Source organism: Rhinolophus ferrumequinum, chromosome X (assembly GCF_004115265.2).
Source record: "Rhinolophus ferrumequinum isolate MPI-CBG mRhiFer1 chromosome X, mRhiFer1_v1.p, whole genome shotgun sequence".
NCBI classification, from domain to species: domain Eukaryota; kingdom Metazoa; phylum Chordata; class Mammalia; order Chiroptera; family Rhinolophidae; genus Rhinolophus; species Rhinolophus ferrumequinum.
In genome coordinates this window covers 68,852,800-68,879,937 of record NC_046284.1, presented here as the reverse complement: position 1 = coordinate 68,879,937, position 27,138 = coordinate 68,852,800, and the positions used below count along the sequence as shown (strand labels likewise).

At 35.8% G+C, this 27,138-nt stretch overlaps 1 protein-coding gene across 1 annotated transcript in view; it reads right to left on the bottom strand.

Annotated features, from left to right (window-relative positions):
• CHM (CHM Rab escort protein) overlaps positions 1 to 27,138 on the bottom strand; it is a 183,065-nt gene that overhangs the window by 101,659 nt on the left and 54,268 nt on the right. The window contains exons 4-6 of the mRNA XM_033114497.1: positions 25,364 to 25,488; positions 4,845 to 5,232; positions 162 to 278 (exon numbers count right to left, since the gene is read on the bottom strand). Of these exons, the coding sequence (XP_032970388.1) occupies positions 162 to 278; positions 4,845 to 5,232; positions 25,364 to 25,488 (630 nt within the window). The remainder of the gene's footprint in view (positions 1 to 161; positions 279 to 4,844; positions 5,233 to 25,363; positions 25,489 to 27,138) is intronic.

The window sequence follows — 27,138 nt, the reverse complement described above, 5'->3', positions numbered from 1 at the left end:
TACTTATATTTGCAAATCACCATGCAGGGTTTGAATTTTCTGTTTTACCAGGAAAATAACAATCCTTTTGCTTATCATTAATACAAACCATACAAACCACCAAAACAAACCATAACAACTTAAGCTCATACACAGTTACAATACTTGATCAGCAATAGTACCTGTTCCACTCTTCCTTCTCGAAATGCAAGAATTCTGGTAATATTTTTGAACTCTGCATATCGACTAACATTAGATTTGATTAGAAGATCAATTAGCAATCCTCGAGAATACAGCACCTGTACAAAGAAAGTATTTTAGAGGATGAAATAAATGGTGAAAATAGTGGAAAAATTTATAACACTAAATGAAGATATATAACTTTGTTATATTTTGAATTATTTGTAAAAAGCATTATACCTATTAATATTATAATACATATAATTTACTAGAGTCTCACAATTGATTATCTGAAACTCAAAATCCAAAAAAACCTGGAATGCAAGGTTTTTTCATAGCTGACTGGGAAACAAAATCTGACCCAAAGTGATAAAAGACTCTTCTGTCTTTGTCCCATTTAATGTGAATATTCATACATCTGACTGCAGAAATATAAATATGCTAAATTACAGAGTTTCTCCTCAGACCCTGCTGAGTGTTATATCATATATAGCATACCAGCATATGTACTTTATCAAATATGTATTTTTTAATCTGAATAACAGAACATACCAGGCCCCAAGGAGTTTAAATAAGGAAATGTAGCCTTATATAAGTCCGGGTAGTTATTAAGAAGAAACCACCCCAGCCCGCTAGACTTCCTTATCAACCAAAAAAGAAAAAGACCGGTTGTGCATTTCCACTGAAAAAGTATAATTATAAAGTTCCTCTGTAATCTTAGCAGTCTAGATTTATCTGAGCTATGTCTTTCTCAAGAAGTGAGGATGACGGTTATTGCCAGCATTCATACAAGGGATTGATTTAACCTTTCAGAATCTCTCATGACCAGTATCAGAGAGACAAAGACGTGAATTCCAAAAAATTTATGCACCCCTATGTTTATTGCAGCGCTATTCACAATAGCCAAGACATGGAAACAACCAAAATACCCATCGGTAGACGACGGGATTAAGAAACTGTGGTACATTTATACAATGGAGTATTACTCAGCTATAAAGAAGAATGAAATCTTACCATTTGCAACGATATAAGTGGACCCAGAGAACATTATGCTAAGTGAAATAAGTCAGACGGAGAAAGACAAATACTGTATGATCTCACTTATATGTGGAATCTAAAGAACTGAATAGATGAGCAAAGTAATCAGAAATAGTCTCAGAGATATAGAGGAAAAACTGACGGCTGCTAGATGGGAGGGAGGTGGGGATGAGGCAGAAGAGGAGGGGATTAGCCAGCACAAATTGGTAACAACAATATTGCCACTGGGATATGCAAAACACTTTGGGGAATACAATCAATAATGTAAAGATTTTGTAGGGTGTCAGATGGGCACATGTCTTATTAGGGAGACCACTTTATGGACGGTGTAGGTGCCTAACCATTGCACTGTACACCTGAAGCTGAATAATATTGTATGTCAACTATAATTCAATATATATATAGTCACAGGATATGGAGTACAGCATAGGGAATAGAGTCAACGGAATTGTAACAGCTATATACGATGCCAGAAGGGTAACAGATGGGAGAGGGAGGGTTATCACTTTGTGAGAGATATAAATGTCTATTACATTGTTTTGTACACCTGAAACTAATTTAAAAACAAACAATTTCAATGGTATTATTTAGCACGTTTTAAATTTAACTATATGGTTAAATGCAACAGATTTGGCTAATTTTCTACTGAGTTACCTTTAAGTGACTCTAACTCAGTAAATGTTAAAAATGTAAATGCTACATCTGTAATAAGGGGGGAAAGAAAATGAAAAAATTAGCTTTACTTCCAAGAAAAAGGAAATTTCAAATATCAATCTAAACCATTGGTTTGAGTACCTAAAAAGTCCATGCAAACTTTCTGTAAATCAATTATCAGTTAGATGAATTTTTATAAACTATTATATTAGTCTAGCATTGTGCAGAACAAACAAAATTGGCATTACTTTGTTTTTGAAACTAATCCTAGTACACTGACTAAATTATGGCATTTTACTTCATTACTTTCAGCCTAATATACTATGCAACTAATATAGCCCATGTTTTTAAGAATATATTGCCAAGTCTTAATTCTATACTTATAATAAAAAAAAAAGATACTTCACATTACTCACTTGTTTAAAAACACAAATATTCGCGATTCAATGATCCCTCAGTGGTCATAATTTCAAAAATATTAATGCATCAAACATAAAATGTATTTACACTTAGTGAGACCCAGTAAAGCTTAAGATTTAATGCCAGCTTAAAAAATAATGCATTCAAGATATCACTCAAGAGTGAAAACATATTTCAATTAAAACTATACTAAACTTTTGTCTGAAGCTTAGAAATAACGAATATGTACCATATTTAAACTTAAGCCTCTTTTTCACCACTCTAAAGTGATCTGCCTCAGCAATTTCACAGTGGTGAGAGGCTAAAGAATACTTCAATTTGATTAAGACAATGGGGACTAGATTTAATAATTAACAATTTTTGCTTCACTTACTATGCTGTTTCCATACTTATTAAAAGTATGGACATTTTTACAAATGAGTTTTAATTCTAAGAACTTCATCTTTGGTCATCATCTCTATTAGTCTAAGCAGAATAACACTATAAAGCATTTTATTTAACTAAACTACCCTGAGCTATAAGATTACTTTTTAAAAGGCTGTACACATGGATGTGTTTTGTAAAATCTAAGCACCACTGTACATGATGACTGTGAGATAGAATGCATACAGAAATGTCAAGTGGCTTGGAGATATCAAACTGAACTTTAGGAAAAAGGCTTCTGATAGGTATTTGACAATCATCCTAAACTTAGACGTAATAACTTCAATTATTAGAACAGATGGGATTTCCAAGGAATGAATGATTATCCCAATATCATGGAATACAATGTTTTCCAAAGAGTACATATTCAATAAATGTTCATTAAATGACTAGCATTAAAAATATGATAATAAGCCTCTTCTAACTGCTATGGATATACATTCTTTAGCTACTCCTGCTTTTGTAGGATGAGTACAGGAAATTATTATTGGTTATCTTTTAAAGGCATAAACCCCTGAAAACTATGTAGAAGAAAGTACAACTTCCTTGACCCCTGTAGACATGTTTGTTTTTAATTTACCCTAAGAGAACCACTACTATTAACCATTTGAACTCGTAAAAAATACCCAGAAGTCCCTTTCAGCAGCTCCTCAAATCTCTCAGCATCCAATTAAACTATCTCCCGCTCCACCACAACCAGCATTCACTTTCTTACACAAGTGAACAGTTTCCTACACTAATTCCAAAAATTGAAAAATCAACATCTTCTACCATTTTTCTCTGCATGATTTATACTGTATTTCAGTTACCCTAAAGGTTAGAGACTTTTATGAACTAGCCTTGATTCTTAACCATCATTTATTTAAGTTGAGCATTCCAAATTCCAAATAACTAATTCAAAATGAAATTTCAGACGAAATCTATTTGTTACTTCACATCCAGAGTTTTCTTTTGTGTGTGTATGTGTTTTTTTAATTAAAATTTATTGGGGAGATTGGTTAGTAAAATTACATAGGTTTCAAGTTTTTAAACTTATTTCCTGCTCATGAGAACAGGAAGACTACTAATGAACTACGATTAAACTTCCACCCAGAAATCAATAGCCAAGGTAACAAAGAAAGAAGATAGAGAAGGTGGGAAAGATAGGACCAAGGCGGTAGCCAGGACAAAATCAGACACAGAGAACTATGTGATAGAAAGAAACAGTAGGTAGTAAAAAGATATTCGTATTTTCAGGCATCAGGTTCAAAGACAGCAGCAATATGAGGACATGGAATTATATCAGCAAAATGTGAGAAACACGCAATTAGTCCCTCTGTTTACTCCGTAACTTGGAACTTGCAGAGGACACATTAAATCGAAAAGCCTAGTTTTGAAGGTAGTCTGATGTTATTAACTACCCTCTTCTACTTCTTTTCAATTTCGCATTGCTTGCCCTCAACTTATGGGACTTGGTCTCTGTTTCTTTATACTTTCATCCAGCCCTATATCTTGCCTCTTTAAGGCCATTATCCTTTATCTTACTGGTTTTCTATTCTTTCGCACTAAATCAGCCTAAATCAGCGTTGCTTCCTATAAACCAAATGCAACACTGTCACACCAAACTAACATTAGAGTTAAGGATGGAAACATAACCGAGGACAAAAGCATTCTTCCCAGCCTCCCTGCCACCACTTAAATTATCCTCCAAAGAACTCATACCTGAACAGACGATTTTAAAAAATCATTACTTTATTCAGAATGTTATCATAGAGATGTTAAAAAAATAGTTACTATATATAAAGGCTAAAAAAAGTTCATTTAATGGACAGACTATAAATAACATGGAACTGTAATTAGGATCATTAGAATTTTTCTGATGATAGAATTCACAGTGTCCATGCAGTAGGAGAATCTCAGAATGGACTTTGTGCTCCAGTACTAAAGCACCCTTGCAATATAGTACCGAGAATTTTTAATGGGTTTTTAAACCTATGTTTAAAGATATTTATCTGAACTAAAAAATTCTAGCTACTACTTCTTTATAAAATGAATGTCGTACACTTCAGAGAATAAAAGTATGAAAATAGAGTTTATGGGCTCAGATGCTATTCTCAATTAATTGAAAATTAGTATTGTTCTATGATAAGATGGGCAAAATTGGTACTTACCTTTGATACCAAATCGATATTAAATCTCCTGCCTTCTTTAATAATCTGCGAGTAAGTAATTCTATTTTGCTTTGGCTGTTCTGCGATGTCTTCTACCGTAGGCACATTTTCATTTGTTTCCTCTTCTGAAGTTGATGCCACACAAGTTTTATCATCACAATGGTTTTCTTTCTCCCCTGTCGTGTCAACATCATTTACTTCTAGGGCATGCTCTGGATCACTGCTTGGAGTTTGTCCTGTGGGCATTTCACAGCTCATGGTGCTTAATGACTCATCTTCTGTAGGCAGGCAGGCAGAATCCCCAGCTTCTGTGGAGTTCGCAGATGTCACAGAAGCGTGATTTTTCTGCAGTGCACCAGCCTCTTCGACACCATCATGCAAATCCTGACTAATGAAAAATTATAATAATAATAATACCACGCTTTTGATAATCGTACTTGCCTATATTTTTACCTTCTGACTTTTAATGACAATTTTTATTTCTTTACCCCATTTATCTTAACAAGTTCACTGTATGTTTTGCCTTCTGAGATCCACACATTAAACAATCACCTGTTAAGATTTCAACACAATATGAAACATAATTAAGATTTGAAAAATAAACATAAAGATTTCAGAGTTTAGCAGGCTATGTCACGCAGCACATGAGAACTTGAAGCCAACAGGGTAATTGTATTTTAGAAACAAATCAACACAGTGCTTATAAGCACAGCCTTCAGAATAAAAATAATCAACGTTCAAACCCTGACCTATGACTAGGTAACTCTGTGAAATTGTTATTTATCCTCTTTGACCTAAATTATCCTCCTGTAACATAGGGCCATCATCCTGCTATAACATAGGTGGCCAATAACACCTACGTCACAAGGTTGTTCTGAAGATTAAATGAGGTATCATATCACATGCAAAGAACCTGGCACATATTAAATTCTCAACAATGGTAGTTATCAAAGGTTATTATTGGTAGTGGTGGTGTGACAGTTAGAAAAAAGTATCTGAAAGCTTAAGTTGGCTTATCACAATGTAGTATCTACAGAATCTCTCTATATTCTTTTCTGCTGTATTTTTAGTATTAGTGTCTATTACTCTACTGGAAGCCCCACTTCCAAGTTCCTACTGGAGTTAACATTCTCAGGACATTATTGCCTTGACTGATACAACAGGCTCCCGTTCAGTCAGCCTGCATCAATGTATTTCTCCATGATGTTTTATCCTCCACAGAACTACATTTCCATGGAGTTGCCCACCATACAAAACTGATCAAAAATAAAACTGCATTGTACATGACAGGCTATGGGATGTAAACATCTGATAACTGATTGCTCAAGAACTAACAGTAGCTCTTCCTTACATCAAATCTAAATCCTACACCATAAAAGTCTTCCTCTTCCTGTCTCTAAACCAAATCACCTTCTGTATCTACTATCTTCTGGTCTGATCTCTCCTACTTTCCAACAAGGCATCTCTAACTCCTAATGTACCAACTTTAATCTCCATACTTTGGCCCATATCGTTTGTTTCTTCTGGATTATCCATTCCGCTCCCCATAATATCACAATCTCCCGATCCCCAAACAATCGCACACTTCAACAATCACTAAGAAAAAGTTTAAATTGTACTTCAAAGGAGTCTTCCCCAACCCAACCACACTCATCATTCTATCACTACATACCACCAATACACACATGAAGTTTACCTTGCATTCATGTATCAGTTCCTTTTAAACAGTCATTTTGTGGTTCAGTATATACGTTATCTTCTAAACCACATTTTAATTCTCTTGAGAGAAGACCCGAACATCTCTTCGTGTGTGCTCCTTACAATATCTACCATACTGCTCTGTAACTGTGGTATGTATTTAATAAAACGCTAGACACATAAATGGTTTGTACATGCAATACACATATACAGAGGTTGCCAACACATGTATATACATAACTTGTATACATCTTTTGCTATCAGTATATATTAAGTATTACAATTTTAATACAGTTTCTGCCTTTCTTAAAATGTGTATACATTTTCTTGGCACCCTCTGTATTTCTATCCTTTAACTGTGAAACAAACTTATTTATAGAAAACACAAAAAATTAGGCCAGAAAAAACAAACAAACAAATAAATTGTAAATTCTAAAGTCTGGGCCTTATTAAATAAATTAACACAGTAAACACTACAATAAAAAAGGTACAATGATTATGTCATAAAAATGGTGACGTGAGGTGAGCTTCTTGAAATCTCTCCTAGAACTTACAACAAATTGAACAGCTATAACTCTACAAAGGTCTCCCTGAGCACCAGAGAGGCAAGACTAAGAGATTCGCAATTGAAATCATCTAAAGGTGGGCAAATTGGGCGAGCAGGGGAGGAGGGAAGGAGGAAATGCAGAGACACCGGCTGCTGTATGGGCCACAGAGCACAGAACGCGCTCAGTGAACTGACCTCCCTGCATTCCAGAGTTACCGCAGTCACAGAAGAGGGAAAAATTAGGGCTGACAGTGCTCTGCTTATGGCCTACAGTCCCACCTGAGGGAACAGCAAATAACACGGTTGAACCCAATGCTCATGGCAGAAACCCTGGAGCAAAGACTGAGGTAAGAAGGGTAAAAACAACGGTTTAAACCCTCACTGCCAAGGAAAGGACAGAGAGCACAGGCACGGAGCCTAGCCTCCCGACCCACACAGAACTCGCCAGACCCTAACCCTCCCAAGGCAAGAAGCAGAAGGGTACCAGTGTCAGACGAAAAAAAAAGGCAGAATAATCAAAGGTCTGAGAACTGCAGCCAGCGGCCACAGATTCATAGCCCAACTAGTACTGGCGAAGGGGAGGGAGCCTTGGTAGCAGGACTGGCTGTGCTGGTGGTTGCACCCATTGCTCTGGGCCACCTCCTAATACCCACCCTACGCCTGTCCACACCTATCTGGGAGGATCCCTGCAGCAGTAAACAGAGTCTCTGAAACATACAGACTGTGAAACTGGTGCAGGACGAGCTTTGAAACTTCAGAAGCTCTCCACATCCCCCCACGGAGGTGGTGCTCTGTGACCCAGGTGACCTGTTCAGGGGACAAGCCCACCTTCCAGAGATACCCATCATTGTGTGGGAAGCTGGAACAGTGTACAAGTGTACAGAAAATATGACACTATAGTGAGAGAGAGAATAAAAGGCTGCAGTCAGAGACAAAAATAAAACATTCTACAAACAACTACTGGAAAACAAAAGAAAGACCTCTTCCTATCAACCTGTTGCAGAAGCCACTCCTGTAGAGGTCTAGGAACAGAAATAATAAATCAGTAATTGCCATGAATAACCAAGGCAACAAGACAGCTCAGATAGAAAGTGAAACATCTCCAGAAAACGAACTTAAATATATGGAAATATGTGACTTAAATGACAGAGAATTCAAGATTGCAGTTCTGAAAAAACTCAACGAGATGTAAGAAAACACAGACAGGCAGTTTAATAAACTCAGAAACACAATCAAAGAACAAAATGAACATTTACCAAACAGATAGAAATTTTAAAAAAAAGAATCAAATACAAATTCTGGAGATGAGGAACTCAGTAAAAGAAAGAAAGGATAAAATTTCCAGATTAGGTAATAGAGCTGACCAGATAGAAGAAAGAATCAGTGACATCGAAGATAGAAACCTGGAAATGACACAGATGGAAGAAGAGAGAGGCTTGACAGCTAAAAGAAATGAAAGAACTCTACAAGAACTTTCTGACTCCATCACAAAGAGCAACATAAGAATAATGGGCATATTAAAAGGAGAAGAAAGGAAGAAGGGAACAGGGAATGTATTCAAACAATAATTAATCAGAACTTCCCAAACTTGTGGACAGAACTGGATCCTCGAATCCAAGAACCAAAAAGAACACCTAATTACCTCAACCCCAACAGGCCTTTTCCAAGGCAGATTGTACTGAAGCTGTGAAAAATTAATGAAAAAAGAAAGGGAAAAAAAGAGAGTAACCTACAAAGGAAAGCCCATTAGACTATCAAATTTCTCAGCAGAATTTCCACAAGCCAGAAGAGAGTGGAATCAAATATTCAAACTATCAAAAGAGAGAAATTATGAGCGAAGAATAACATATACAGCAAAGTTATCCTTTACATATGAAGGAGGAATAAAGACCTTCCAAGACATACAGAAGCTGAAGCAATTTTCTAAAACACGACTTGCACTACAAGAAATAGTGAAGGAGGCTATTCGACCAGCATAAATAGGAATAATGGGTGACAACAAAAACATAAAAGGGGGGACAGTAAAGGCCTGAACCGGAATATGGGAATGGAGAAACTAGGCATGATGAAGAAAATGGAATACTCTAAACATGAAACTTCCTTTTATATAAACTTAACAGTAACTACTCAAAAAAAAAAAAAAAAAAGATCCAAAGCTGAAATACATACTGTAATAAAAGAAGAAACAGAGGGAAACATCATAGAATACCACCACACTGAAATAACATACTACAACAAAAAGGCAAAGAAACAATGGAGACACAGCCTTACCAGAAAACTAAAGACAGAATGACAGGAAACTCTCACATATCAATAATCACCTTAAACGTAAATGGACTGAACTCACCAATAAAAAGGCACAGAGTAGCAGATTGGATCAAAAAACTAAACCCAACCACATGCTGTCTCCAAGAGACACATCTCAGCTACAAGGACAAGCATACACTCAAAGTGAAAGGGTGGAAATTGACAGTCCAAGCAAATGGTATCCAGAGAAAATAAGCTGTAGCCATACTGATATCAGACGAAACAGACTTCAGGGTGAAAAAGATAACAGGAGACAACGACGGACATTTCATAACGCTAAAGGGGACTATACAACAAGAAGACATAACAGTCATCAATATTTATGCCCCCAATCAGGGAGCACCGCAATGTACCAAGCAACTACTAACAGAACTAAAAGGAGAAATTGACCAAAACACAATTATACTAGGGGACCTAAATACATCATTGACAGCTATGGATAGATCATCCAAACAGAAAATAAATAACGAAATAGCAGCCCTAAATGACACACTAGATGAAATGGACATAATTGACATTTATAGAGCACTTCATCCTAAAACATCAGACTATAGATTCTTTTCTAGTGTACATGGAACATTCTCAAGGATAGAGCACATATTGGGACATAAAACTAACCTCAGCAAATTTAAGAAGACTGAAATCATCCCAAGCATATTCTCTGATCATAAGGCTTTGAAATTGGGTACCAACTGCAAAAAGAAAGCAGGAAAAACCACAAACACGTGGAGATTAAACAAAATACTTTTAGAGAACGACTGGGTCAAAAAAGAAATAAGAGAGGTCAAAAGACACATAAAACAAATGACAATGAAACTATATCCTACTAAAATTTTCGGGATGCAAGAGGGAAATTTACATCATTATAGGCCTACCTCAAGAAACAAGAAAAATTCCAGATGAATAACCTCATGTTACACCTTAAAGAACAGAAAAAGAAGAACAAATGAAACCCAAAGTCAGGAGAAGGAAGGAAATAATACAAATCAGAGCGGAACAAAAAGAAATAGAGAACAAAAATAGAAAAAATTAATCTGACAAAGAGCTCGTTCTTTGAAAGATTAATAAATTCGACAAACCTTTGGCTAGATTCAGTAAGATAAAAAGAGAGAAGACACTAATAAACAAAATCAGACTTGAAAAAGGGGAAGTTATCACCGATGTCACAGAAATATAAAGGATCATCCAAAAATACTATGAAGGACTATATGCCACCAAATTCAATAACCTAGAAGAAATGGACAAGTTCTTGGAAACATATAGCCTTCCTAGGCTGAATCATGAAAAATTGGAAAATCTAAATAGACCGATCAACAGTAAGGAAACTGAATCAGTCATCAAAAACCTTCCCAAAAGAAAAAGTCTGGGACCAGATGGCTTCACTAATGAATTCTACCAAATCTTCAAAGATGATGTAATACCAGTCCTACTGAAAGTCTTCCAAAAAACTGAAGAAGAGACAGTACTCCCTAACTCATTTTATGAGGCCAACATTACCCTGATACCAAAACCTGATAAGGAAAACACACAAAAAAGAAAATTATAGACCAATATCTCTGATGCATATTGAAGCAAAAATCCTAAACAAAATTCTATCAAATCGAATGCAACTATCTATTAAAAAGATTATACATCACCACCAAGTGGGGTTCATCCCAGGGGCACAACGATAACTCAACATATGCAAATATCCAATGTTCATTGCAGCTTTGTTTATGGTGGCCAAGACATGGAAAAAACCAAAATGTCCTTCGATAGATGAATGGATAAAGAAGTTGTGGTATATATACACAATGGAATTCTATTTGGCTGTAAGAAAAGATGACATTTGTGAACATTTGTGACAACATGGATAGATCTTGAGCATAATGCTAAGCAAAATAAGTCAGACAGAAAAAGCAGAGAACCATATGATTTCACTGATATGTGGTATATAAACCAAAAACAACAAAAGAACAAGACAAACAAATGAGAAACAAGAACTCATAGACACAGACAATAGTTTAGTGGTTACCAGAGGGTAAGGGGGGTGGAGGGTGGGAGATGAGGGTAAGGGGGATCAAATATATGGTGATGGAAGGAGAACTGACTCTGGGTGGTGAACACACAATGGGATTTATAGATGATGTAATATAGAATTGTACACCTGAAATCTATGTAATTTTACTAACAATTGTCACCCCAATAAACTTTTTAAAAAAAGAAGGAATATACCTTAACATAATAAAGGCCATATATGACAAGCCTTCAGCTAATCTCATAATTAATGGTGAAAAACTGAAGCCCTTTGCTCTACATTCAGGAACACGACAGGGCTGTCCCGTATTGCCTATGCTTTTCAACATAGTGTTGGAAGTCCTTGCCAGAGCAATCAGACAAGAGAAAGAAATAAATGGCATCCAAATTGGGAATGAAGAAGTTAAACTGTCACTCTTTGTAGATGACATGAAGCTACTCTGTTTCCCCGAAAATAAGACCTAGCCGGACAATCAGCTCTAATGCGTCTTCTGGAGCAGAAATTAATGTAAGATCCGGTCTCATTTTATTATAAGACTGGGTCTTATATTAATTTTTGCTCCAAAAGATGCATTGGAGCTGATTGTCCAGCTAGGTCTTATTTTCAGGGAATGACGGTACGTATAGGAAACCCTAAATAATCCACCAGAAAGCTATTAGAAACAATAAACGATTACCGTCAACTTGCTCGCTACAAAGTCAATGTACAAAAATCCACCGCATTCCTATATACTAACAATGAAATCTCCGAAAAAGAAATAAAAACAAACAATTCCTTTTGCAATTGCAATAAAAATAAAGTACCTAGGAATAAACTTAAGCAAGGATGCAAAAGACTTATATACTAAAAACTATAAGACATTTTTAAAAGAAATTGAAGAAGACACAAAGAAATGGAAAACATTCTGTATTCATGGAATGGAAGAATCAACATAGTTAAAATGGCCATAGTACCCAAAGCAATATACAGATTTAATGCAATCCCCATCAAAATCCCAACGACATTTTTTAAAGAAATAGAACAAAAATCATCAGGTTTGTATGGAACCAGAAAAGACCCCAAATACCCAAAGCAATCCTAAGAAAAAAGAACAGTGCTGGAGGTATCACACTCCCTGACTTCAGCTTGCACTACAGGGCAACAACAATCAAAACCGTATGATACTGGCAAAAAAAACAGACACACATACCAATGGAATAGAATTAAGAACTCAGAAATACACCCACATACATATGGACAGATAACTTTTGATAAAGAAGCCAAAAACATACAATGGAGAAAAGACAGCCTCTTCAACAAATGGTGCTGGGAGAATTGCCAAGTCACGTGCAAAAAAATGAAACTATATTGCTATCTGTCACCGTGTACCAAAATTAACTCAAAATGGATCAAAAATCTAAACATAAGACCTGAAACAATGAACTGCATAGAAGAAAGCATAGGTACTAAACTTATGGACCTTGGCTTCAAAGAGCATTTTATGAATTTGACCTCAAAGGCAAGGGAAGTAAAAGCTAAAATAAATCATTGGGAATACATCAAGCTAAAATGCTTCTGCACAGCAAAAGAAACCATCGACAAAATAAAGAGGCAACCAACCAACTGAATGGGAGAAGATTTTTGCAAACAATGCCTCCAATGAGGGCCTAATATTCAAAAATATATACGGAACTCATACAACTCAACAACAAAAAAACAAACAATCCAGTTAAAAAATGGGCAGAGGATCTGAAGAGACATTTCTCCAAAGAAAACATACAAATGGCCAATAGACATATGAAAAAATGTTCAACATCATTAATCATCAGAGAAATGCAAATAAAAACCACAATGAGATATCACCTCACCCCAGTCAGAATGGCTATCATCAACAAGACAAATAGTAACAAGTGTTGGAGAGGCTGTGGAGAAAAAGGAACCCTCATACACTGTTGGTGGGAATGCAGACTGCTGCAGCTGCTATGGAAGGCAGTGTGGAGGTTCCTCAAAAAAGTAAGAATAGAATTACCATATGAAACAATAATCCCTCTCCTGGGTATCTACCCAAAAAATCTGAAAACATTTATCTGTAAAGATATATGTGCTCCATGTTCATTGCAGCTTTATTTATGTTGGTCAAGACATAGAAACAACCAGTGTCCTTTGATAGATGAGTGGATAAAGAAGTTGTGGTATATATACACAATGGAATACTATTTGGCGGTAAGAAAAGATGAAATAGGACCATCTGTGACAACATAGATGGATCTTGAGATTATAATGCTAAGTGAAATAAGTCAGGAAGAAAAAGTAGAGAACCATAGGATTTCATGGATATGAGGTATATAAAACTGAAAACAAGAAAAGAACAAGACAAACAAAGAAAGAAACAAAAACTCATAGACACAGACAATAGTTTAGTGGTTACCAGAGGGTGAAGGGGATCAAATATATGGTGATGGAAGGAAAACTGACTCTGGGTGGTGAACACATAATGTGAGATATAGATGATATATTACAGAATTGTACGCCTGAAATCTATGTAACTACTAACAATTGTCACCCCAATAAACTTTAATTTTAAAAAATAAAATACAAGAATAAAATAACTTATTTTAAATGTCAGGAAATAAAATGCCATGATATTTACTGTTATAATCTAGTACTTTTAATTAAATGTAGTGAAAGAAGGGCTTGACATCATTAATGTTACAATACTTTTCAGATCTAGGGAACTCCTGTCAGAAAGTTCTATCCCTACACGCCATTACTTAGTGGATATTAAGCAAGTCACAATCTCTCAGATTCCTTATCTATAAAATAGAGACCATTCCATCTACCTTACCTCTCATGAGGCTGCTGTAAGATAAATGAGCTAACATATATGAAAAGTATCCTATAAACTCTAAAAGGTTACTCAAACATAAGATATTAATCAAATATAAGATATTGCTAAACTTCCCACTGTTAACAGGCAACTGAAAACACGTGTGCCTAGTTTTTTGAGAGCACATGTTGAAAGCTCTTTGGCCACATAACCACACACTAGCACCATGCCATTAGCAATATTAAAAATGAAGAGCAATTATATGAAATGTGATTTGCATGTTTTCTACAGAATTGTTCACACTCTGTATTCACTGTGATTATTTTGAAAACCAATATACTAAAGAGCATTACATGAGGGATCTAAGATGACAACTTCCAGCAAAATTCCACGCCTACAGATTAAACTAAGAAATGACAGGATAGTTAATTGCACTTTACAGATAAGACAGAATACGGCAACTTCTCCTATTACAGACCATGAGAATGACACTGTGAAAATTGAGCACAGCAATTGATCTAGTCAGTGGCTCTTTATTGCATTCTGAGAAAGGGGGCTTTGTAGAATGAATGAAATACATTAACCAGTGCAGGACAATCTGGAAGACATAAGTCAAAATACTTATAGTTTGAGCGTAAGAAAAGAAATTATACTTTGTGAATTTGTTCAACAACCATAAGCTATTAAGGTTCACTATTCTCAACATCATAATTTGGTGAAATCCTGACCACTATGGAAAACATATGCATTAAAAACACAGTAGTGTTCTTACTTTCCATTAACAACAACCATAATATTTTTGGAGTTCTGCCAAGGTTAAGTTTACCTAACTAGAAGTTATAAAGATACTATAAAACTCAAAAAACTTCACTTAATTCCTCAGTAAGCAAAATTCTGTTCATCAAAAAGGACTTATCTTTCCTCTAATTTAAAACTTTATATTGTGGTAAAAAGAATTCTTGAAAAAGGCAACTCAACCTTTTGAAGCAAATTTCAGAATGAAATAACTCAACTTTATTAATTTTAAAGTATTTGGGAAAGATGAAAACACATTTGCCAACTAAAAATTAATGTCGCTGGATTACAATCTCTCAAAGGAAACTTTGACTTCTAAAATGCTACTATGATTTTAATATATGAAGGTGAAAATCTGCAGTATTAGCTCTTATAAAAATTTCCAATATTAAAAGATTTCACAAATGAAATTTAATGTCATTTATATTGCTAATTTGAATTTCAAAGGCTATTTACAATGCAGTATAACAATATTTTTGAGATAATTTTGCCTAACTGCAAGTGACCACTGCTTTGTATAATGCATTTTTCAATAATTGCCAAAATTTATATATAGCTCTGAGAATTTGGCGGTACAAATTGTGATATTGTCTAGTACTGCTTATCAATCAAAGGCAGTAACAAAAGAACATCTCAAAGTGAACATGTCTTATTAATGCCTTGCAAGTCACCCTTTTAGATAAGTCAAATGAAAAATTGCCAACCAGCTAGTTTTATTAAGCACAGGTGTTCACTATTTATTTTTCAACCATTTGCACCTTTTCCCGCAGTAGGCTTGTTGCAGAAATTGTATTCTTTTACTCTAATATATGCACTTCGTTGTAAGGACAGTCATATCTGATTTGCACAGTATATGTTATACTCATAGCCAGCTGTTGATTCCTGCAAAGAATGTTTATGGTTACTTGTAAGAGTTACAAAACTCCCACTATCCAAAAAGTGTTTTTCCAGAAAATAGTAATATAAAAACAACACTGTAATCAATTTTGAATTGCTGAAATATATTGGTAGATATATTTCCCTATTTGTTACCCACTTAAATGCTAACACATACTGTAGAATATAGCTGAAATAGCAACCTCTTGTCACCTTTGTCAAAGAACAAAATTTCATAAGGTGGTGTACAGCAGATACTGTTGGTTGCCTACTCAAAAACCATTACCTTCTTCCTCCCTTACATAAGAGATGCAATTTTGTTCCAATATCAGGCAGAAAGTGCCCAGAACTGGGGGCTGATCAAAACCAATTATGGTAATTTTACTATTTGCTAGTGATTGCTTTTGGAGTGAGCAGGTTATCTAGTTTTAGCCAATGAGATAAGGGAGAGTGCTGGGGGCTTTTGGTAAAAACTCTCCTGTCTAATAATAACAAAAAAGGAACACATGTTAGGAAAAACTCTGTGGGGACAGAGCCAGCAGTGCAGTTTCCAGGCTCTCTACCTCACGTGGAAAGGTGCTGGCTCAGGTAGTAGATGGCCGTCAGCTGTAACCACTGAGCCATTGGCCACTAATATAACTGCCGCGGCTGCACTGGGGAGGAGAGTCGAGGAGAGTTGAGTCGGTCAGTTGGCAGAAAAGCGGACAGCAGATCGCACGTCGTGTGAATCCAGCCGCCAGTGAGACTATAGTGGTATGACTCCCCTACCTATGGCTCCGTAGGTGTTCCTTTTTGGCCTCACCATATCCTGCGTTTTTGTGTGGGGAGTGGGACCAGAGACCCCGCACGACACCCTGCACGACACATGGCGCAGCTAGCATGGTGTGGTGTCGGCCAAAACTCTCCAGAATGTACTGGAGCAGTTTATACGTATAAAAGCTCAGTTTCATAAGCAGGGTATGGTGCCGGCCAAAGCTCTCTGAAAGGCGGTGGAGCAGTTTGTGCGTATGAACACTCAGTCTCAGGACGACCAGGAAGAGCAGCTGCCGGAGAGCTGGACCCCCGTGGAGGGGTGGGAAGCCGTGGACGGTCCCCCAACCAGCAGAGGCCGGAGAAAGCAAAGGTCCTTGTTGCCCTGTGGGCTGGGAAGTGCTTCCTGACGCAGCCCGGATGCAGGACTTGTAGTCCCAGGAGGATACGCTTGCTGAGTCCTCCCTGGGAGATGAGGGTGAGGTCAAGGTCGTCCCGCACCCCCAGGACAGCCCTGGCGAATGACTATGGACTACAGGGAATTGCCTTCTATCCCTAATTTAATGGGCCCCTTAACTGTTTGCTTGGGAACGTATCACCATGTAATGGAACTGGCAGATGTTTGCTTTTGTGTCTTGACCTGCCGCCATCAAGAATATGTAAGTACCTTGACTGTGAGCCGCTGTTGTTCCAGCACGGTACCCTGAGAGGCCCAGAGAGAGTGGCAGTGCCCTGAGAGCCCTGGCTGTGCCCAGAGAGCCTGGCTGTGTCCAGGATATTGTATTCACTTCCAGGCTCCTCAAACAGGGCCCCTCATGGAAGACGCTTGTTGCGCAGATTGTGAGGCGAGACCCTGTAGGGGTGGAGTGTGAGGACAGAGGAAGGAGTGCAGTTTCCAGGCTCTCGCCCTCACGTGGAAAGGTGCTGGCTCAGGTAGTAAATGGCCATCAACTGTGATTGGATGGCCATCAGCTGTGGCTAGTTGGCCATCAGTTGTAACCAGTGAGCTACTGGCCACTAATATAACTGCTGTGGCTACACTAGCAACAAATGGGGGCTAGCAAGAAGATGGTGGCTGAGCTAACAAGAGCGGATTGCAGTTAGCAAGTGAGGTTGGTTGGCAGAGAGACGTGGACGGCACGTTCCACATCGTGTAGCTCCTGCTTCCTGTGTCTCCAACCCAGCCGCCAGTGAGAATATAGTGGTATGACTCCCCTATCTATGGCTTTGTGGGTGTTCCTTTTTGGCCTCACCGTGTCCTGCGTTCTTATGCAGGGAGCAGAACCAGAGACCCGCATGACACCCCACATGACAGAATTACATGATAATTTTGGTATTTATCCACTAGACTTGGGTCATCTGCAAATCTAAAAAGTAAGATTTCATCCTGATTTAACATTATCATGCCAGAAAACGGAAAAATGTTTCATATTATCCAAAAACAGGGATAGAAAAGGCACAAGTTCTTGCCAATATTTTAGAAACATAAAATCTCTCCTCTCTAAAGAAACTACATGGCATTATGCAATTAACAGGCAACAACTGATTGGGTTTGTATGACTTAACTGTGAATTAATGTATTGTGCCTTTTCATAGTCTGCTGAATATTTAAAACTAGAAATAGTAGCTTTACTTCCCCATATAAACTACAAAAATATCTCATGGCATATAAACTACAGTCACGAAAACTAAAGGATACTGGGTTCATCCCTTATCTTCCTAACACTGGGAGGTAAGCACTTTAATTTCCCATTATAGATATGACTACTTTACAATAGTCTTCACAAAGGAAATGCTTTATTTGCTTTTTTCACTTGGAGCAATAGCTCCTTTTATGTGCACACATGTATTTGTCATTTATATGCTGCCTGAAATATAACATGATACAATGGAAACAGCACAAGTTTTTCAGTTAGATAGACATGGAATGAAACACTGGCTTTTCTACTTCTGGCTCCCCTTGATCTTCAGATTATTCATAAGTAAAACATACCTACAGCTCATCATGTACATGTCTGTAGCAAATTAAATGAAATCAAATGAAATAAAATATGTAAAGTACCAGGTTACAGCAGGTGCCACAAAGATAACATCCAATAAATGCTAGTCATTTTCACCTCTTTTCTATAAATAAATTGCATAATTACAAAGTTTGTTTTAATGAAAAACAATGTATGTATAGCAAACATATTTCTGGCCCAAACTGGAAATTATCCCACTTACTTCAAGCAGCATTCAGTATAACAAAGCTCTGATATAACAAAATAAGCTGGACAATTCTTTACAGACTTTGTGATACCTGCACTAAGCTATGATAATAGACTAATCACTACAATTTATATTTTAATATTTAGTTTAATTTTGCAGTAACCAAAAGTAATAAATTTAACATTCAAAAGATCCCTAAAACCTTTAGGTTGAGCATCAGAATTATTTTTGAAAATAAGTAAAGTCAACAATGATGAAAAATAATGTGCTGTTCTATATGTTTATGTTAGAGCATGCTGTTACTGATTTTTCATGTACTTTCAGGTCTTTTCCAAGCAGTGATAAGTTTGCAAGGATATAATTACTTATATCCTTTCCCTGTCCTCCCTGTAATCAAAGATGAAAAATCAGGAGGCTACTGGTTATAGCTATAATATTGTTTATGACCAAAATATATTAGGTTGGTGCAAAAGTAATTGCAGTTTAAAAGGTTAAAAATAATTGCAAAAACCACAATTACTTTTGCACCAACCTAATATATACTTTATTCTTCCCTGATGAAATATCAAGTGGCATATGTGAGAATCAAACCATAGATTTTGGCCTAATAAACATCAGTTCTATACATAAGCTAACTCATCTGGTCTAAAATGGGAAGACAAGTCATATTTCAGCATTCAGATCAATATAAAGCTGTCTTTACTTTATATTTTTGAAATGTATCATAATATTTAAAACAATATTAGGTATATGTAGTGCACCAAAGATTGAAGTTTGACTTCTATTTTCTTGATGTAACTAAAAACAATAAACTCTTGGCATGAATGACCATTAAAGTTTAGGACTTCTGATAATTTGTCATTTGGTCAGATTGTAGATTTGCACATGCTGAGAAAGGAGTGTGCAAGAACAAGATAATTAGCAAGTGAGAGACCCTAAAAGATTGCCCAGCATTAGTGTATAATTACAAAGTCCTCAGGAAGTGATAATAACTTCCCTTCTGAAAAAAAAAAAAAAGCTCATTAAGTGAGCCTAAGGGTAAGGAGAAAACACAATTAACTTGTGGCGTTTGGCTATGGAGAGAAAAACACATGACTCTCAATAGAAAATAGACTCTAAAAATAAAAGCTAATGGAAAGAAAGACATAAAACTGTTTCTCTTTGCAAAAGACATGCCTGTCTATGTAAAAATCTCAAGGAATCTACAAAAAAATCTCCAGAACTAATAAGGGATTTCAGCAAGATTTCAGGATACAAGATCAACACATAAAAATCAATTGCATTTCTAGATACTAATTATGAACATGTGAATACCCAAATCAAAAAGACAATACCACTTACAATTGCAATTGCTCCAAAGAAAATAAAATACTTAGGTATACAATTAACAAAGCATGTACAGGATTGGTATGCTGAAAATTATACATTCTATAATATAAAGAAATCAAAGACAACCTCCATAAATGAAGGCACACACTTTGTTGATGGATCGGAAGACTCAAAATAATAAAGATGTCAATAATCCCCAAGTTAATCTATAGATTTAATGCAACTCCTATCAAAATTCCAGCAACATTTTCTAGACATAGACAAGCTTATTAAAACATTTATGTGGAAAGGCACATTCTAGTATAACTAAAACAATCTTGACAAAGAAGAATAAATTTGGAGAAATCATTCTACCTGGTAGTAAGTCCTAGTATACAGCTGCAGGAACCATGGCAGTGTAGTACTGATGTGGGAGAAGACATACAGATGGTCCCTGACTTACTATGATTCAATTTAGGATTATTTCGACTTTACGATGATGTAAAAGCAATATTCATTTAATAGAAACCATATTTCTAATTTTGAATTTTGATCTTGTCCCAGGCTAGCGATATGCAGTACAATACTTTCTCAAGATGCTGGGCGGGGGCAGCGAACCACAGCCCCGTCAGGTACTCAATCACATGGGTAAACAACCAGTACTCTGCAGTGCACTGTGTTACCAGTAGTTTTTGGATATTGTGTTCTGAGCACGTTTAAGGTAGGCTTGGCTAAGCTATGATGTTTGGTAGGTTAGGTGTATTAAACGAATTTTCAACTTACAATGGGTTTATCACAGTGTAACACCATCGTTAAGTTGAGGAGCATCTATAAGATCAATGGAACAGAACAAAAAATCCAGAAATAGACCAATCCAAGTACAGCCAAGTGATTTTTGACAAAGATGCAAATTCATTGGAGGAAAAACAGCCTTTTCAATAAATGGTGCTGAAGCAACTGGATATCCTTAGGTTAAAAAAAAATGAACACTGACCTAAACCTCACACCTTATACAAAAATTAACTCTAAAGTGGGTCATAGACTTAAATGTAAAACATAAAACTCGTTTTTTAAAAAAAGGAGAAAATCTTCCGGATCTGAAGCTAGGCAAAGAGTTCTCAAGTTTGATACCAACAGCATAATCCACAAAAGAAATAAAAATGATAAATTGGACCTCATCAAAATTTAAAATATTTGCTCTGCAAAATACTTGGTTTAAAAGGATTGAAAGAAAAGCTGCAGACAGGGGAAAATATTTGCAAACTGCATATCTGACAAAGGACACATATTCAAAATATATGAAGAACTCTCAAAACTCCACAGGAAAAAAAAATCATCTAATTAAAAAGTAAGCAAAAGACAAGAACAGACATTTCACCAAAAGGGTACATGGATGGCCAATAAGCACATGAAAAGATGTTCAAAATGTAATGTGATACCACTCCACACCTATCAAAATGGCAAAAATAAAAAAGTGACAACACCAAATGCTGATGAAGATGTGGAGAAACTGAATTACTCATACATTTCTGGTGGGAATAGAAAATGGTACAGTTCCTTTAGAGAACAGTTTGTCAGTTTCTTTTAATACTAAACATGCAATTGCCATATGACGCAGCAATTGTACAGTTGGGGATTTATCCCAGAGAAGTAAAAAGTTATGTTCACACAAAAATCTTGTAAATGAATGTGCATAGCAGCTTTATTTATAACAGACAAAATTGGAAACAGCGCAGATGCTCTTCAATGGGTGAACAAACTGTGGTACATCCATAACATGGACTACTACTCAACAATAAAAAGGAGCAAACTACTGATACATGCAACAACCGGGATTAATCTCAAGCTAACAGCAAAAGGTTACATGCTGTACAGTTCCATTTACATAACATTTGCAAAATGACAAAATTATAGAGCCAGAAAACATATTAGTGGTTGCCAGGAGTTAGGGATTGGAGGGAGGGTAGGAAGGAGATGAGAGGGGTTATAAAATAGCAATGGCAGGGAACTTGTGGTGATGGGACTGTTTTGTTCTGTAAGTTGACTGTGAGGATAGATATATGAACCATGTGTTAAAATTGTATAGAACGAACACGAACACACACACACACACACACACACAATGTCCACAAAATATAACATTAACATCAGTAACAGTTGTAAAAAAGCAACTGAAACAAAAAAATTTCAGGAATCTGTACCACATTTTTCATTATCTGTAAAAGGGGATTCAAAAAGATTTTATGATGTAGTCTACAAGAAAGCCAACGATCTACTACATAGTGATAACTTTACTTGGAGAGAAAAATGAGGGTATTTTCTAGAAAACCAAAACTAATCTCTTAAAATGATAAAACTGTTAATTCTAATCATTTTTTAAATATTCATCTTTTGAAAATATATTTCAAATCCCCTTACTTTTTCAAGTGGAGGATACAGAACATCATTTAACTTTTGCCTGAAGACAACAGCATGCATTACGACCATCAACTAACTGGTGTACTATGCTACAATACAATGATGTCATTAAGGGATCCTCCAGTATAAAAGCCATTTGCCCCTACACTAAATGGCCCAAAACTTTCTCTCAGCTTGCTGATGCTGTCTACTCCTCCTCTGTTAGCTTCTCAGCTAGTACCTACACTAGCAGCAGGTTCAGACCCAGAGGGACTTTTGAGATCAACTAGTCCAAACCCTCGGTGTTTTGCTAATGAGACCCAGAGAGGAGACATGTCTTGTACCATATCACAGAGCAAGTCAAATGATAAAGGCAGGCCTATAAACCCAGGTCTTGGTGTGGTTCTCAGTGTGCTTGCCTCTAAGCAGATCTCCCTTTCTTATTTGCTGCTTTAAACTACTCTGCTACAAAAAACAAAACAAAACAAAACAAAACAAACAGAAAACAAGATTGTCAGAAATAAGCATTAAAGGGAAGGCTTTTGATTTAAATCAGTGGGTCCCGAGTGATGCTCTCATATGAAGTAAATCTTTGTAACAGCTACTTCAGCTCTAGCCCCTTTCACAAAATTCCAAGTCTGTGGCCATGATCCAAAAAGGTTAAGGATGCCACAGTCTGGCTGGGTCTAAGTGAAGTAGTGTTATTCCTGTTGACCCATGTTTGTAAGAACTTGTTAGAGACAAGTGGATTTTCTGTACATTCCTCCATTGGATGCTCTCAGGGCTCTTCCTGTCTACTGTGACATTAATAACCAACTACTTTTCCCAAGTAAATGAAGAAATAAAACACATTATCTCATTTCACCTTTTGCTCCACCCTTAACAGGCAATGAGAGGACCATACAGCAGAGTTCTACTTCTCTGGTTTAAAACAAACTTTCTACCACCAATTTTTTACATTATCACTTTGAGAAGTTCCACACATGAAACTGAAGAGATCAGAAATTGAAAATGAGATCATTTCCTTTGCACTCAAAATGTGTTAGTTCAGTCATTAGAAACTATTACCGTGTTTCCCCAAAAATAAGACCTAGCTGGACAATCAGCTCTAATGCGTCTTTTGGACCAAAAATTAATATAAGACCTGGTATTATATTATATTATATTATATTACATTACATTATATAAGACCGAGTATTATATTATATTATATTATATTATATTATATTATACCAGATCTTATATTAATTTTTGCTGCAAAAGACGTATTAGAGCTGATTGTCCAGCTAAGTCTCATTTTCAGGGAAACACTGTATTGTAAACCCTGAGATCAGACGAGATCAGTCGCATTCGCGGTGGTATGGCTGAGAACAGACTCTGGGTGGTGAACACATGATATGATATACAGATGAGGTATTACAGAATTGTACACCTGAAATCTATGTAACTTTACTAACAATTGTCACCCCAATAAACTTTAATTTTAAAAAAAGAAACCATAAAGCCCAATTGTCATAAAGAGTAGAGAAATCAAAGGCCTTGAAATATCAAAAAGTACCTCTCAAAGGACCATAGTGTGACTGTCACTATATCCTAGTCAAGTAGTAGTCATGGACACATACGAAAGTTACCAAATATTTATTCCTGACTTCATTAAAGTATATGACTTTTCGGTTGAGATCACCTTCTGTTAGAAATCTGTCTAACTGGCTCTAAACAATGTCAGATAGGTATACCTTTTCAAACAAAATGCCATTTAGCATTATGGAAATTACAATCTATATCTGACATTTCAAAGGCTGTCCTTTTGCAGAAAATTAACTGTGTAATTATGGGAGAAAATGCTAGTTACCTGAAAGATATGAACATAGATTAAGAAATAAACCACAAGTTCCCAAACTTTTTACAGTCTCAGGTCACACTCACCACTGTACCACAAGGATATGTAAGATGACAGAGTATCCTGAAGACTCTCTAGTGTCTTGGATTTTAAGTTTTAATTACTATTAAAGTGCCTGCCAGTCTGATGTTCTAAACTCCTTGACTCTATAACTACTTAAATGATTCACTGAACTGTGTGATTGTTGCCATTCAGTCTATCTACCACATCATTTGGAGAAAAAAAAAAAGATTTCAAATGTTTTAAAACATGAATTCTCTCAGTCAAAGACACATAAAACATTACTTCCCACTGTTCTCTCCTGGGGATTTACAATAATATGTCCCCAAATGTGATGACCACTCAACTTGATTTTTTAATTCAAAATTATAATTTTCTATTAACCTATACGGAATATTCTCTAAGAAGAGTGGTGTGCATTTTCCATTTTGTTACTTTGAATATTATCTAAGGAGAGTTTGAAGAACACTGGACTATGATTTAAAAACCCTGTATTTTAACATTGGGCTCCACCACTCTCTAGCTCTCTTGCTTAGGTGTGGCTTTGACATTTAACAAACAATGTGACCTTCATCAAATTAATCTTTCTGAGTTCTACTGAGGATTCTTTAAAAAAGAAAAAAAATGCGACTGTCTGCTCTATCTTAGTACAAGATTGTTATAAGGATCAACATAAGATAATGGACTTAAAAGAGCTTGGTAAATTATAAGTCATTAATATAAGATATTATTGTTGTTATTGTTATCTAAACAGAGAAAACTGAAAGTTACTTTTTTAAATAGGGAAACTAGCTTATCAATTAGATTTATAACAATCAATGCCACATAAATCCTTATTGTTGGCTTCTTCTGAAGAAGTGTGAATAAGAAGACATTAACTTAGTTTATGATAGATAAATACTTTTCATACCTGGCATAACAAAACACTTCTACATGTTGAATGGTTTTGTCGTTCCTGCCAAGAGCAATGGCTTCTTCATTTTCAAGGATCTGTTCTTCCCATGCTGGGTTTTCATTCACAATGTCACGGTTTTCCTAAACAAAACACAGATGACAAATTTTAATTAATTGAGCAATCTGAACTTCTACTTTTTTGAGAAAATTTATACCTTTCTAAATTCATGCTTTTCCTTTCATCCCATCAAAACTGAAAGAAGGATCACTTCAGAGTTACTGAAGCGACTCCAGCATAGTGTGCCAACTTCAAAGGAAGGAGAGGAAAACAATGTATAAAAATCAATCCCATCAAAAGCTAGCCCTGGTTTACAGATTTCTGTCAGGATATGTGGTTTTTTGATGAAGTCATTTGGATGTGGCTGTTTTGACACTGCTTAAAAACTAGGACAACTAAACTAGGACAACTAACCCTCCATCTGCTGAGTATCAAGTGTATCTGTTCTACATATTACTTGTTAGTAATAAAGCTTTTATACTTTGTTATCAAAACAGGCTCAATATTACTTCATTCTACTTATTTTCAGATCTTTGAAGGTCGATCACTAGCCATGTCGAATTATGACTATATGTAAAAGTATTTTTGAAAAGAACTCAGCCCAATATCACTAAGGACTTCGTAAGAATCAACCCCTGGATAGTTTATATTCAGAAAGATAATAAAAACAAGAAAGTACGATAAAGTACGTATGTAAACTCTCACTGTGTTGAAAGCGATTCTTTACATTTCTCAGTAATTCCTACTTAAATTTTATGGAGGAAATATGATACAGCAATATTTGAATACAGGGGATTTCTGAAGATGTCAAGATATACCTTTTCCAAATGTCAAGTATCAATTTTTAATCCATTTCAATTTTTAATCTATTTGATATCCATCTCTCAGAGAAAAATGTTTTAAAATGTATTATATATACCCAGAGAACTAGTAGTGAAATATAACTACCCTATCCTTTGTTTTAAGTAAATTCACCTCAGAAAATTTCTAAATGTACTGATTTCATAAAGTAGGGCAATAATTATCTTTCAAAGTTTCACTGTCCTGAATTCAATGTTCTAAACTGAAGAAAAATAGTGGCAGACAACTCTTATTATCAACTACAGTTATTAGATAGTATTAAACATCCAAACATAAATAGAAGAGGAGGTGAAGTACAGAAATTTTGAATGTGTAAACATAGTGTTACCAGCCTGAAAAAAGAACTGTGCACCAGTGACAAAGAGTGAAGGGGAAAAGGATATGGTGACTGATTCAAGATACTGAAGCAAAAAAAAAAGCATTAAAATAAAAGAAACATCTACAAAAATAATTTTGTTTTTATAAATTTAACCCACTACCAAAATTTATTTTTCAAAAAATTCCTTCGGTCACCAAAAGTTCTCCATTCACACAACTAGGGGAATTTTTGTTTTTCTGAGAATCTAGACTAAATTTTCTCACGGAAGTACTAAATATGCCTCAATATCAGGTGACCCTCACATATATTTCCCCAGGATCAGGTTGAAAAAAGGGTTTTGATCAACATAAATAAATGAAATAATTAAGGCACATAGATAAAACATTTAAATGTCTACTGATAACATTTACTTCCTTGATATATACATAGTTTGAATTAGTACATAAAATGCTACTTTACAAATACTGCTTGTTTCTCCACATTCTCAGTTCTATACAATAATATTATTCAAACTGAATCTTCACTATATCTTCAACGTCAATGTCTTTGTCGT